Genomic DNA, 14,108 nt, shown 5'->3' on the forward strand with positions numbered 1-14,108 from the left:
ATCTGGAGCCATATTTCAGTTCCTATTTCAATCGGGCTCTACGGCACCCAAGTGACTTTCACAAGCCAGGTTTTCGGCGACATTTGTTTAAAATGCACACACCACTTCTCTACGTGGATCTCAGAGGCTTAAAATTAGTTAGATGCACAGGGGCATTCTTGATATTTCGAGTTAATTTATGAGACTTTGTTTTACAATATTTAATCCGGAAAAATGGAGACGATCAGGGAATCAACCTGTTTGGGAAAGACCGTCAGTCCTCAGAGAGATCAGGTTTATCGTTTTTGGGTGCTTCCTGATTCTGGCCTACAGTCAGAAACTTGGGTTCCTGCTGTCTACCAGATCCAAGTGGTACACCAACTATGCCCATCCCTTGACAGCATGGCTTGACCATTACAATCCATGCTCTGAGTTAACAGAGCAGAGGGCTGCCTTTGGAGACTGTTCTAAAGTTTCAATCCCAGCTAAAAGCTGGGGCCAGGTTGCTCTTTAGGACTGGCTATAAGGGATCGTATCACTTTAGTGATAAAAGATCAGCCCTGGCTGTATATTTGCTTACACTCACAACTCAACTTGCTGGGGCTCACATTTAAAGCCCCTCAGCGCTTGGATCTGGCATACCTGAAGGACTACCCTTTCCCAAATTCTCAATTAAGAGGTTCATCCCAAGACCTTCACTCCTTGCCTCTGTCCTCGCAGGTAAGGCAGGTTGCAACTACAGATAGGGTAGTTTCATTTCAGCAGAATTATTATTTTGCCCCTAAGCTGCTTTTGATTTTATTGCTAAACAGCATTGCTAAGTAGCAGAGCGATTTACATTGCTTACGGGGAAGATTTATTATTAGTTAACAAAGTGGATTTATTATTAGTTTATGATTTTAATTTAATTATTGCCATTGTCCACGTCTGATTTTGTTGTTGGTCACCTCCAATAGTTCTTTGTGGAGAGGTGGTGTCAAAGTGCACTAAATATCCATGAAGGAATGGGTCTTCGCTTGCAGTCCACTATATTACCTCGATTTATATCCAAGTATTTATATTGGGAAATTATCTATCCGAAATCCAAACTGGACAGGGGCATGCAGGCCCTCCAAATGAGAGCAGTTTCTCCACTTCTTCTGTAAACAGAGGCTCAGCTGGGCAGCTCCAAGCTCATATCGGCGGATGCCGGAAAATTATTTACAAAGCTTATCTGATCGATATTCGCTAAAATGATCGATATTCGCTAAAATGAAATCCACCTCCAAATTTCTGCTGGTTAATTGCATATAAATTGCAGCCTCGATAGAAACCCGGATCATTGTACAATGAGATTATCACACCGTGTTGTTGGGCTGTTTTTTTTTTAAAAACTAAACATCGATCCAAGGTGGAGCCCCACCAAGGAACTGAATACAGAAATCTGAGAAATCCTTCATACAAAATTTGTGCGGCTGCTAGAGAGGCTGTCTGCAGAACTAGGGGTCAAATATGTTTGGTGCTGGAGCCCAATTTGCACAGCTTGTGACGGAAGCAACAAATTCGTTTCCCGTACCTCCAACGCACACGGGGCACCACGTCCATAACTGTGCCAAAGAATGAGATCAATTCTAATCCATCAGTTTTCCCTTCTGCTCTAGACATTTACAGCTGAAACGTGAGAGCTCTGCCCTAAGGCTCTGCAGTGTCATCGGTGATGAAAACGGGTAGAGCAAGAAGAGAAGAGAGAGCCCCAGACAGCACAAAAGATAGCATCCGGGATGGAAGGCGAACCCCCTGGGAGGCATTTTCCCACACCCCGCGACAAAGCTGGCTCCCTGATCCATGAAGACTACGCATTCACATGCTTCACAGGCCACAGTGCCAGTGATGATGTGAGCACATCACAAGCAGACAAACTGGAAGTTCACCATCAGAGCCCTCCCTCCCTCCCAAAAGTAGGCAAGTTCGTTCTGACCGAGCCATCTTCACCTGATGAACCCGGGGGCTTTAGATGAGGCTTGGATTTGTTCTTTGTAAGTACTATAATTCCACAAGCCCCCACAAATAGGAGATTAGGGGGCAGAGTTTCCAAATGAGACACTGAGGCTTCTGTCAAAGCAGGGCTGAGCAACAGCCTTTTTTGAATAAGCCGACTAGTCACTGGACTGGCCACGTACCAGTCAAACCCCTTCAGAGGCATAACATATGCCTCCACGTGCCACCCACCCGAGAGGAAAGGGAAGGCAACTGTAAGCCGCTTTGAGCCTCCTTCGGGTAGGGAAAAGCGGCATATAAGAACCAGCTCTTCTTCTTCTTGCCTGCGGAAACCACTTCCCCTGCACTGCCACAGCCCAGCTGTCTAATCTTTGGTGCCTGAGATTTTCTGAAGAGGAGGTTTTACAGCTTTCAGGGAAGAGCTAAATAATATTTGAGCCGAAAGCAGTCTCAACCTTCTGGGGAAGATTCAGGCCACCAACAGGGCAATCCCAAAGCACGTCTGCTCAGAATCCAGCTGAAGTCTACTGAGTTGGGCTTACTCCTGGGGAAGGGTTCTTAGGGCTGCACTGCAAATCCCCTTACAATTCCTCTCCGGCTTTTCTTATCAATAGCCCAGAACAGTTTGTGTGTGTGTGTGTGGGGGGGGGGGGGGTTAGAACAAAATTGGCTTCGGCTGCCAACATGAAATCTTTTCAGCGGGCCTTGAAGCATCTGGTTGGTCAGACACCAGTGCTCGTAATGAAATCCTGGAAAGCAATTGTTTCTGTTGGACAAAATCCATGCTACATCTTCCTGACAGGCTGCAATATGAGGGATTGGGTCTAGTCTCTACCTAGAATCATAGGATCAGAGAGCTGGAAGGGACCTCCTGGGTCATCTAGTCCAACCCCCTGCACTGTGCAGGACACTCACATCCCAATCGCTCATCCACTGTCACCTGCCATCCCTTTGTCTTCACAGAATCAGTCTCTCTGTCAGATGGCTCTCCAGCTTCTGTTTAAAAATCTCCAAAGATGGAGAACCCACCACCTCCCGAGGAAGCCTGTTCCACTTTCCCCTGAAAGCCACCTGAATGGCTTTCAGCACCCCAGTTCCCAGCACATGGGCAATCCCAAGATCTTACTTACCACCTATGGTTGATTTGTAGTCTGTTCCAACATCCAGAGGACGGCTTCCTTTTCCTGCAGCTCCTGCGGCTAGAGAGGCAAAAAAAACCTATAATTGCATCAAGGTATTCGTCTTTCAGACCCCCCTCAACTTTCCAAAATCTGCGGCTTAACGTGTCACCTAATTCCTGTTTTAGATGGACAGACATGCGCCAGAAATACACACATCCCAAGCATGTTTCAGGACGTTTCTAGAAGCGCCTGTTCAGAGGAACGACGGTATTCGTAATTCAGGAGATGTCTTTACACAACACACTGCGAGAAATACACAGCCATCCATTCCTCTGATGAAGGCAAGAAAAGTGCAAAGCATTGTGAAAACACCGGAAACGCCATCCTTCCTTTACAGTTCTAGAAACCCCAAACCTATTCTTGGACGGCTGGGATTTAGAGACAACTGCCACAGTATTGCTCATGCAGATGACAGCCGACATTTTCTTATGGAAGGATGTCAAAAACCCATGCTGGTCAAAAACGGATAGGCCCCTTTTGGTGCACGTTATTTGGGGAACGCTGCCCGAAAAGAAAATTCAAGTCCAGCAACAACTTAAAGACAAAACCTGACCAGGATGTAAGCTTTCACGATTTGACTCATAGAAACTTGTACCCATGGGTCAAGCTTACTGGTCTTTACGGTGCTCCTGGAGTCCAAATTTGTTCTCCTACTACAGACTGGCACAGCTACCTGCTCGAGACCCACTGAAAACAAATCTGGATGGGATTTCATTTTGAAGGAATGCAGGTGGATTTCAAGGCAAGTTCTCTGCAAATCCCAGAGGCTTTGGAAAAGGAGGAGAAAAAGTATTGCTAGACACTAGCCTTTGAAGAGTTCACCGTTTCCCTAACTCTCCTGTACTTCCCAGAGGAATAAAGACAGAGATGAGGCCTTGCTGTTTTATTTGCACCGGCCTTTGAAGAGAAGACGAGCAAAGCTTCTGCTGCTTGTTAGGAACTCTGGACATGAATATGGAAGTCTCTCATTTGGTGAGGGCAGCTGCCACAGCTTATATGGTTCATAAAGGCAACGGTTTCTGAGTGGGCGTAATTCTGCTAGCTCTGGCAACAATGAGGCCGAAGGTGAAGGCAGCACCTGAGAGGTTCTCCCAAAGGGTGAAAGAAACGGGCAACTGCCTTGCTGCATTGCCTGAAAACCATGCTCAGGAGCGGCCGCCTACGCACAATGCTTCGAGGACAGACCATGAAGCTCGGAGCATTCTGGCAGAAGGCTCTTTGGGCCCTACAGAGCAGGAAGCATTTTGGAAGACTGAAGAAAACAGTGTGGTGCTGCTAAGTCTGGCCATAGCGTCAGTGGAAATGATGGCGTTGGGCAGGCTTTGATACAGAAATGCTGCCCAAAACTCACACGTCCCTACGCTCTGACTACTAGCTGCAGCAGACCACAATGCTTGCCTCCAGTCCAGGTGTGTCTGAGCCTAAGACGAATTCTTCTTGCCCTCCTTTCTCTACAAACCAACTTAGCTGCCGATGTAGCAGAGGTAGGCATCAACGGTCCTCAAGAAGAATTATTATTAGTTTTGTTTGAAGGAGAGCTGGCTTCTTGTACCCCGCTTTTTGCCACTTGAAGGAGTCCCAAAGAGGCTTACAGGCAGGTTTTCAAATCTTGTATTGATGTGCGTCCCAGGTTTTGAAAGCGTTTGTTTTATTTTTAAAGTCCTGTTGCGTATCTTGTTCAGGAGGACAATACACCAAAGCAGCACCATGTAAAGGCACACCCGTGTTTATACAAAATTTAAACAAATATGGTACAAAATGGCCTCCCTAGAGTAGGTATGACTAATTCAGAATATGAAAAATATATGCCTGTAATTTTGTCTCAAAAGAAACTTTCTGATATCCCTTCTCATTCACAGACAAACATAAAAGAGTACACGCACCTTTTGTGGTGTTACAGTAACAGGAAAAAAAGCTCTCTTTTATAGGGGAAAAAATTCTACAAAGGTAACAGAACTTCATTATGAAAGGAAAGAAATCATAGCCTCTTCTAGAAGCTTCAAAGCATTGTAGGTATCCTGCCCAGACATGCTTCCTGGCATTAAAAAGACAGAATATTTGAAATAAACAGTGTTCTAGTCTTTTTTGAGATGCCAGCTAGTACCTTTACCCTCAAGCCATGGGTGTGGAACCTTCCACAGCTAAGCCATCCTCTTGGCACTGACTTCCATAAATATAATATAGTGAATCAAATTCCCCAACGAAATAGCAAGTCAACAAACGGGCTTATCATGCCCGTTCCATGTGAGCAAGTGTAGGAAAACATGTAATTCTTTGACACAGTCAGGGAATCTCTGTGTGATTCAGACACATCGATACGAGTTAACGCGTCAAGTGGGGAGAAGCGGAAAGGCCAAGTAGAGTATTTCCAGGAATAACCAGGGTGAAAGAAGGATTCAGCTGACAGCCATGTTGGTCTGAAAGCAACAGAACAGAATTGGAGTCCAGCGGTACCTTTAAGACTAACCAAGTTTGATAGCCTTAAAGGGGTTCCTGGGCTCAAAAATAGCTGAGCAAGTGTGCATGCACATAAAAGCTTCTACCAGGAATCCAACTTTGTCAGTCTTAAAGGTGCCGCTGGACTCAACGTGTGAAAGAAATCAAAGCCTCCTCTTTCAGCCCAGCCACAATATGTGTGATTTGGGCCATTTCTTCTTCTCCTCCCCTATTTAATGCTAACCTCTTCTCAGGCTGTCTGCTACGAACTGTCATGCCAGTTCTACTGCTCCTGCTAACTGAGAAAACAAGGGAGGGAGTGCAGATGCTGAAAAGCTGCCATCAGATGCCCACCTAGACCTAATCGACAGTCATTTAGCTGATGATCAAACCTCCCATTTTATTATTCCAAACTCGCTCCATTATAGTGCAGTGCGGCCCGGTCAAATTGTAGCAGGAGGATGCAAGGGGAGAGACTCAAGAGTTCCTACCGGAGCTGAATTAACAGAAGGTCCTCTGAAGAGCTTTGACTTAGACCTTCTTTTGATTTAGACTGAGATGAGAAAATTGCTATGAATGCCAGAGCAAGGTATGGAGGGTGACACTGGAGGGGCTGCTGTCTGGGATTTCTTTTTGCCGAACAGGGGGAAAAAATCTCTCTCTCTCTCTCTCTCTCTCTCTCTCTCTCTCTCCCTCTCCCTCCCTTTCCTAGGTTCATAGCTGGCAAATACCTATTTTTGGTTTTTCTGACACCAATTAATCAAGGCCTGAGTCCAGACAGAACCTCATTGGTGCTTATTCACCACCAGGGCACCTGGCTTCTTTCACAGTTGGACAACAGCGGGTCTCAAAGTGTTCTGGGAGGCACTATTTGAACAGGCCAGCACTGGAGTGTCTCCCCGTGTGAACTGAGGCTGCCTTCATTTTTAGCGGTGTGTTCTTTCTGAGTGTGTTACTGGAGACATGCTCCCTCCCTCCAAAAGGAATCGTAGCACACGTTTCCCCCCACAAAGTGCCCACTGCTTCCGTCCTAGCCCAGAATGCCAGAGATAGTATTCAGCAAATCGAATGCTTGATTCAGGACAGCGTGATGCAGGTGCGTTGCTGAAGTCCCTTAAATTAGAGCACGCCTGTCAGAACTCTGCACAGACAGGTCTTTGAACAGTGGCTATGGGGTTCTCTGAAATCAAGTCTAACGAAAATGTGTCACATCTAAAAACGCTCCCATCAGCGGGCTCACCACTCGAGCTATATACACCTGGAAACATCCACTTTGAGCATGCATGCACTCACATTCTTTTATTGCTGAACAGAGAGGGGGGAGAGGAAGAGGAAAGAGAGGTTATAGTCTAACTAAAAGGATTTCTGAATCTCAGAATCCTACATGAGATGCTGCCAGCATCTTTGAACAGGGCAACCTGTCCTTTTACTTATTAAGATGATTTCTACCCCACCTTCCCTCTCAGCTCAAGTTAGAGAGAGAGACACACAGAGAAGACTATTTGCACGAGAAAGAGCAACACAGGAAAGCACATCCATTCATTTACCTTGATCATTAGACATTTTATCTGAAGATTCAGCTACGGGACAAGCACAGAGGAAGAAACAAACAAGAGAAAGGTCACCAGATTGGAAGGAGTGACACAAAATTTGCTGGCACAGAAGAGGTTAATATCTGTTAAAATGGGAAATCAAATTAACGCCACTGATATGGAGCTGAAGGTTCACCTTCCCACTCTTGTTCAAATGTGACAGCAAGAGCTGCTTCACATCCCATGTCAGTAAATCATGGCATATTTATGCATTCATTCACGTTTAAGAGTATGACAGCCCCTGCGGTGTACCGTTAGCCACTTCCTCTCATGGTGGGAACCCTTTGTGATAATTGACGCATCACAAATTCACTTGCAGCAAACAGGATCAACCCAGCTAACAGGAAAGGATGGTGATGCGTGGTAATAATCACCCTTTCGTAGAGGCCGCTCATGTCAGCAACAACTTGAGGACTTGCATTTTCAGAAAGATAGCTGAGCATGCCACACCAAGAACAGAGAAAACACCCCCCCCCTCCCCGGCTTGCTCCTGTCCCCTCTTCCATAAACAATGCAGACCTGAACACACAGATTCAGAAAGTCTCACCAGCGGACGAAATGTAGAGCTACTACTCCCACATGGCTCAGTCATCCAAAACCACAGCAAAAGCACATTCGGTTGCACTGCAGGCCTACCTTTCGGTGTCCTGAACTGTACTGCCTCCGACATGGGGCCCATGCCCTTGGAGTTGCGGGCCTGAATCTTGAAGTAATACGCCGTGTCGAGGGTTAACTCCTGAATCTGGTGCGTCAGCCGGTTTCCTACGACCGGCTCTATGACCCAGTCGTGGATTTCGGCGTTCATGTCCGTACTGTAGTAAATGATGTACCCTGCGCAACAGAACGCCACTGGTAAATTATTAAGACAAATGTCCAAGGGCTCTAAATGCTCTGAGAACATCAAGCATGTCTCATCTATGACACTTGAAGGCGCTAGATAAACCCTTCTTCCTCAAGCTCCCTTGCAATTCTCTCTCTATGAAGATAAAGAAGCAATTGCGTAATTCATTAACAGCTGCTAGGGAAGAGAAATGGGGGTCATTTGATCAATTAGTATCTGTTAGCTCACAGACTGCAGTCCCTAAATCTTTACAAAACAATCCAGATTAATTGAAGCCGTTGGATTTGCGCATTTCTGGCAGGGCGGGAATGAATTCTTTCTTTTCCGACCAGCGGGCCAGTTCACACGGATTTCAACTGCATTGTGTTCTCTGATCCATTGGCACATTTCTAGCGCTTCCTGCAAAATGAACGTTTTGTGATCGGAGCCCCTGCATTCGTGTTTTATGCCGCTCAAGAAAGAAGTGGCAGAAACTGGCAGGGGAAGCTAATGTTCTGAGGCTAATGTTCTGGTCATAGCAGGAAGCTCTGAGGCTAATGTTTTGGCCATCGCAGGAAGCAGCGGTGGAAGACGGCTCTGAGCCCAGAAGAGCAGGCTTTTAAATTTAAAAGAAAAGAACCGTCGGAGAGCAAGACAAGATGGACAGATCAAGCTTGACGCGATCGGAGAAGTAACCCCGATTCAAAGCGGCCAGTGGCATGCCGGGACATTTCCCAGGCAAGTTGGTCCGGGGGCTCTTCTGTTGGGTGTCAGGGCTGTGTGGAGTGGGGGTGGGTGGAATATTTTAATTTTATTCTTAGTCTTATGTGATGGGACACGGTAGGCAAACTGCAGTGGGGTGAGGAGATGGGGGGCTGGAGTTTTATGTTTATTTTAATTTTAGTTGCATATGGGGGGGGCAGGGGATGTGGGCCAAGCTGGTTGCTTCCGTGGCGCCTCGAAGCCTGAAAAAAATATTTAGGTGTACCTCCATGGTCAAAAGGTTGAAAAAGGCTGCATTACAATATTAAACTGGTTGTGGGAAATGAAAGAGAACATCAAGGTGAGGGATAGCCTTGGTGCTGATCAGATACTGGGTATTGGTGCTCTATTTATTAGGCACCACAGGCAAAACTAACTAGAAGTAATCGTGTTCTAAGAGGCTGCATCATAAGGAGGAAAACAATTCAGCTCCGGTTTTGTAAAACTGTTTCTAGCACACTCCACCAGAGGGCAGACCTTCCACGCCACTCTCCAGTAAAGGTAAATTTGGTACCCATCTTTATCCCAGGGCTGTGCTCCAGCTCCTTGAGCAGCGAGCCCAGCTGTCCTGAAGAAACCTCACCTGTAATTTTGCCGTTGGCTTCGGACGGAGGCTGCCAGTTGACTATGATGGTCCGCGGTTTCCCTTCTTTGCTCACCACAGTGACGTCTTTTGGCGGAGAAGTCGGAACTGCAAAAAAATATTGCAGATTAGGCGTGTGTGCAGTGGTGGTAGCACAATTCTCATGGCTATGCTTTAGTGCCGGCAATAATACTCCACTATTTAAGCCTGCTGGCCTGCAGTAATCATCCGTTTTCCTACTGAACTAGCCCCAATCATCAACGGGGAGTATCCTTAGGGGAAGCCGATTGGCTTTCTTGTGCGTAGATTAGCTATTCAGCCACGCATGCATCTACAAAGCATTCCAGAGGACGGTTAAGCGAAATATCCTGAAATTTTAATTTTGCGCTCTCCAACTACCAAAGCCGATTCCCTCACGGCTTGATAGATTAGGAATTTTTTCTGTACTGCTTTTTTGTTCCTCCTCACCACCAGCCCCTCTTTATATCAATCTCTGGAGCAGCAGATGAAACGTGTCCCAATAATCTTCAGCCGAGGTGACGGTATCAGCGAGGTGGATGGAGCAGAAATGCCTTCTGGTGTATAATAACTTCGGATCCTGCGAGGGCTTCTCCAGTAATGGGCAAGGCAGAACTCTGACCTGGCACTCAAATGAAGCTGCCTCATACTGATTCAGACAGACCATAGGTCCTGCAAGGTCTGTATTATCTATTCAGGCAGCCAGTCCCTCTCCATGGTCTTTCGCACTACCTTACCCTTCCCACTGGAGATGTCAGGGATTGCACCTGGCTCTGCCAATGCACCAGGGGTCCTCTTACTCTTTTCTTGGGCCTTGCCTCATGCGATTGTCTCAAGAGAAAGAGACCTTACACTGATCCTTTGCGGTTCCTTAGCACTGATTCTGACTTCTTGACACATTTGTAGAACCAACCCTCGGAGATAAGATCATACAATTAAATCTAAACACCACGGGGCACAGAGTACATGGGATGTGCGTTCATCGAATTAAAGCCCGCCTTATCTCTTGCTCGTTCTCTAATTAAATGATACACCCCCTCCCCCCAAATAATGAAGCTATGTCTTAACAGCTGTTATTAACAGGCAATTACACAGGCTTTTTCCAACTCTTTCTTACATAACTATTTTTATGTCTAACCTGGCCTTTGCCCAAATGATCGCAATTCGTTCTACTTTAAGCGAGAACCAAGAGTTTGTGGTTCCCGCCACAGTACTCCTGACTTTGAGATCGATGTGAACTTACCTGCTTCAAAGGTGGTGCCATGGGCTGTCATGCTCCAAGTGCTTGACCTTCGGCCTTTGGTCACCATCACAGAGAACTCGTACAACGTATTGGGCTTTAAGCCAGTCACTAAGAAACTTAAGGTGGTGGTATTGGCAGTCTAAGAGAAACCAAAGGATCCACAAAACGAGAATCAGGAAACAAAAAAAAATCTCAGCCTACGGCCATGTCTAGAACATTCTCACATTAGACAACCCCTTAATCACCTTCCTTCTGCAAAGTCACTGATGCAGATTCCAAGAGCTAATGGAGCATTTGTGCCACTGACAGCCAGAGATCCCCTTTTATAATCAATACGAGTATTTGGTGGCGAGACAATTATACGTTTAGAGATATGGCCTCAAGGTTTTTGGTCTACTTGTTATGCAGCAAGCCTTCCAGTTGCCTGCTGGCGGGGTCTAATGTACTGTACTTCATTAAACGCTCTCATACGGGAACCCAGTACACACACAAACACACACACAAACATACACACACAAAGAGTGCTAAACACTCACATTTGTGGCAGCAGTCCAGGCTAAATTAAAGGCCAGGAAAGCTGGAAGGATTTATTCCCAGGACCAAATTAGGTGTTTTCCTGGCAAACGCATAGCTCTAACCTTTCATTCGCTGAGATAATGATGAGTAAGGGTAGGGGACTACTTACAGGGAAGAGGGGAAGCATCGTCAAGCGGGACAGAAAAGGTCTTAACCCCTTCTGCACCCACCTATCCCTCCCTGATAATGCTCCCCTATTTGTGTTCACTTCCAGCTAAGGAGCCAGATTCTACCGAGAGAGACTAAGAAACTACAACTCAAGTATGTGATGTAAACTGCAGCTACATGTAATAAGTCGGACAACGAACTCTCAGTGCTTAAGAAAAGGTTAAAAAAGCAAAACTGTTTACATTGCCGCTTCACCTTGCAAACAGGCGGACTGAACGTGTCTAAAATGAAACAAGGCAAACTAGTTTGCAATTCATGACTGCTTGGGAGATAAAAATGTCCACATTTGTGGGGTACCTCCAATACAGAAAATGTGGGGTTCAAAGAAAGTACGGTGCTATTTAAAAAGAACTCATTTATGCCCAAATTAAAGCAGCTTTCCATGCCCAATTTAGTCTTCATAAATCCCTGATCATTTTGGTCACATTTACTCTAGACTGTTTTCAAAGGAGGTGCTGAAGTCATGAGCTTCGGAGGGTATAGATCTACTTGGGATTCTGCTAATACTGAACTTTTCCCAAGAAAACTGCACGCACCCCTCTTCCCCCCAGCTAGATACAGCCCATTCAAAGGAAGAAAGAAAAAGCAAAGCTTTTTCAAACCACTTTTTGTACATGGATGAAAATCAGCCAGGAGTCTGGACTTAATTAGGGAATCTATCCAGAAATGGTTGCCAAATTGAGTCAATTTCTTCCTAATTGCCTCTCCTTTGGTATGCAAGTTATACTTTAAAGGCCTATATCTGAAATTGGCTCAGTCCAGTGTTCTGTCGTTAGGCCCCTTCGAGATGGGCCTATGATATACAACTCGTCCGTCTAATAAAACTATTTAATTTTCCCAAATGATGCAAGAAATCCCAGAGACTTATCGAAATGGGTCTGTTTCAGGGCTGAGCAAAAACAGCCAAGGGCAAACCTCCACTTTACTGTAGGCACTAAAACCTTTTCAGCCTTCAGGCAGCTTTCGAATGCAAACATGGGGTGGTGGGCACAATTGCAAAACGGCTGCATATACCAGAAAATACCAGGGAGCAGGGTTATGGCTTCCACATTTAACAGGATCTGCACATCCAATCAGAAGCCCTGGAGGACAAAAGCTCCATCTAGCCCCACCCACTTCAAAAGCACTTGCCAGGAAAGATATCAGGGCATGTTGGGGATACCTGCACTAAATCTACAAAACAGCTAAGCCACCCTTTCCTACTCAAATCTTGGGGTGCTGAGCTGACTTTGATGCTATTTCAAGGCGAAGTGAAAGCATTTTCCTAAAGTCCGTGGGCAGGGCAGCTGCATAAGAGAAGACAATGATCAAGCACTGTCAGAGAGATTCACTGATGAAACCAAACTTGCCAACCGTGGCCAGGAAACAAAACAGGTTAATGCATCCACACAGCGTGACCTGTATCACCTTGTACTTTGTGTTGGCGGGGATGTTGGTTTTCCATCGGACTGTGTAGTATCGGGCGTCAGAGACCTTCTGGTTCTTTGGCAGAGAGTTGTCTGCCCAGGTGATTCGGATGGTGTCATGGCTCAGGATGGAAGCCTGAACTCCCACCGGTGGCATCATGGGAGAGGGATCTGGCACTGGAGTGTACGGAGCATTAACAACAAATAAATCAACTTCAGAAGTGTCTAAGGGATTGATGGGTAAAAGTAGGGTATTACAATAAAAAAAAGGAAGAAGGTGGCATTATATGTGAATAAAAACAAAAGGGGGGGGAATGCAGGGTAATAACGATGGAATGAAAGGTGAGACATGGAGAAAAAGAGAGAAAAGCCAGAGTTAATAGGCAGCACAAGACCAGGGGGGAAAAAGTTGTCATTTCGATCCCTTCTTAAAATGCATGCCTCAAAGAGAGCAGGCAAAGCTGACCACTGAAACAGCATGTCACAAAGTGGCATGACGACACCCAAAACTTAATACACATTTAAAATGGTTTCTGGCCTTTAAAAATTAGCTCATTTCAAAGTTTTAATTTATCCCCAAACGATGCTGGGGGGAAAAACCAAGATAGATCTGGAGAAAGATCTGCTTGTCCAAATCACAAAAACGGAGGGGACAACGACGTGGGACGCCTGGGATCCAGCAAGGGAATCCCAAACCAAAAAGCCTGTTGAATTCTTTCAAGTCACCTGTATCAACAACAGGAAGCAAAATAATGGGCAGCACAAAGGTTAGTGGGCCAGTCTGCTCGTAGCTGGGATTGAGGGCGCGCGTTAGCAGTTTGTGGCCGGCTCCAATTATCCGAATCCTTCCTTCAGTATACCCAGGCCATCCTGTGATAAAGGGCGGATATATTTCGATATATTTAAATACGTGTGGCAGCTTAAAAAATAGCATGCATGTACACATGCTGCCAAGTTGGCTGCTGGAAGGAGAACAGTGGTTTCCTACACATGCCACAGCGTTTGCTGTATGACATGGGCCTTGAAGAACAGGAGACTTAAAAGAGTTACACCAGGCATGGCTGAAACAGAACCGAAAGTGTCAACTGCCAAATTTTGAAGAAGAAGAATCGGTTATTGGCTTTCACTACCCAAAAGAGTTTCAAAGTGGCTTACGATTGCCTTCCCTTCTTCTCCCCATACAAAATACCCTTAGCATTCAAGGCCGGTCAACTGGGAGCCACAAAACAAATGGGCAAGCTTTCTCCTTTACCTGTATAAGCCCTTGTGACCGCACTTTCATACAGTGGGATTCCTTCACCGACATTATTATACGCTTTCAAAGTGATGACGTAATGGGAGCTGGGATCTAGAGAGAGAGAGAAAAA

At 45.9% G+C, this 14,108-nt stretch overlaps 1 protein-coding gene across 10 annotated transcripts in view; it reads right to left on the reverse strand.

Moving 5' to 3' along the window:
* NEO1 (neogenin 1) overlaps positions 1-14,108 on the reverse strand; it is a 95,408-nt gene that overhangs the window by 12,860 nt on the left and 68,440 nt on the right. For 4 of the 10 annotated variants that reach the window (XM_077317484.1, XM_077317477.1, XM_077317483.1 and 1 more), the window contains exons 16-22: positions 13,994-14,089; positions 12,743-12,966; positions 10,592-10,730; positions 9,331-9,438; positions 7,802-7,996; positions 7,121-7,153; positions 3,087-3,155 (exon numbers count right to left, since the gene is read on the reverse strand). In XM_077317484.1, coding sequence (XP_077173599.1) covers positions 3,087-3,155; positions 7,121-7,153; positions 7,802-7,996; positions 9,331-9,438; positions 10,592-10,730; positions 12,743-12,966; positions 13,994-14,089 — 864 coding nt within the window. The remainder of the gene's footprint in view (positions 1-3,086; positions 3,156-7,120; positions 7,154-7,801; positions 7,997-9,330; positions 9,439-10,591; positions 10,731-12,742; positions 12,967-13,993; positions 14,090-14,108) is intronic. The other 6 variants (XM_077317481.1, XM_077317476.1, XM_077317482.1 and 3 more) reach the window with 3 other exon arrangements.

This window comes from Paroedura picta, chromosome 18, assembly GCF_049243985.1.
Source record: "Paroedura picta isolate Pp20150507F chromosome 18, Ppicta_v3.0, whole genome shotgun sequence".
In the NCBI taxonomy this organism is placed as follows: Eukaryota; Metazoa; Chordata; class Lepidosauria; order Squamata; family Gekkonidae; genus Paroedura; species Paroedura picta.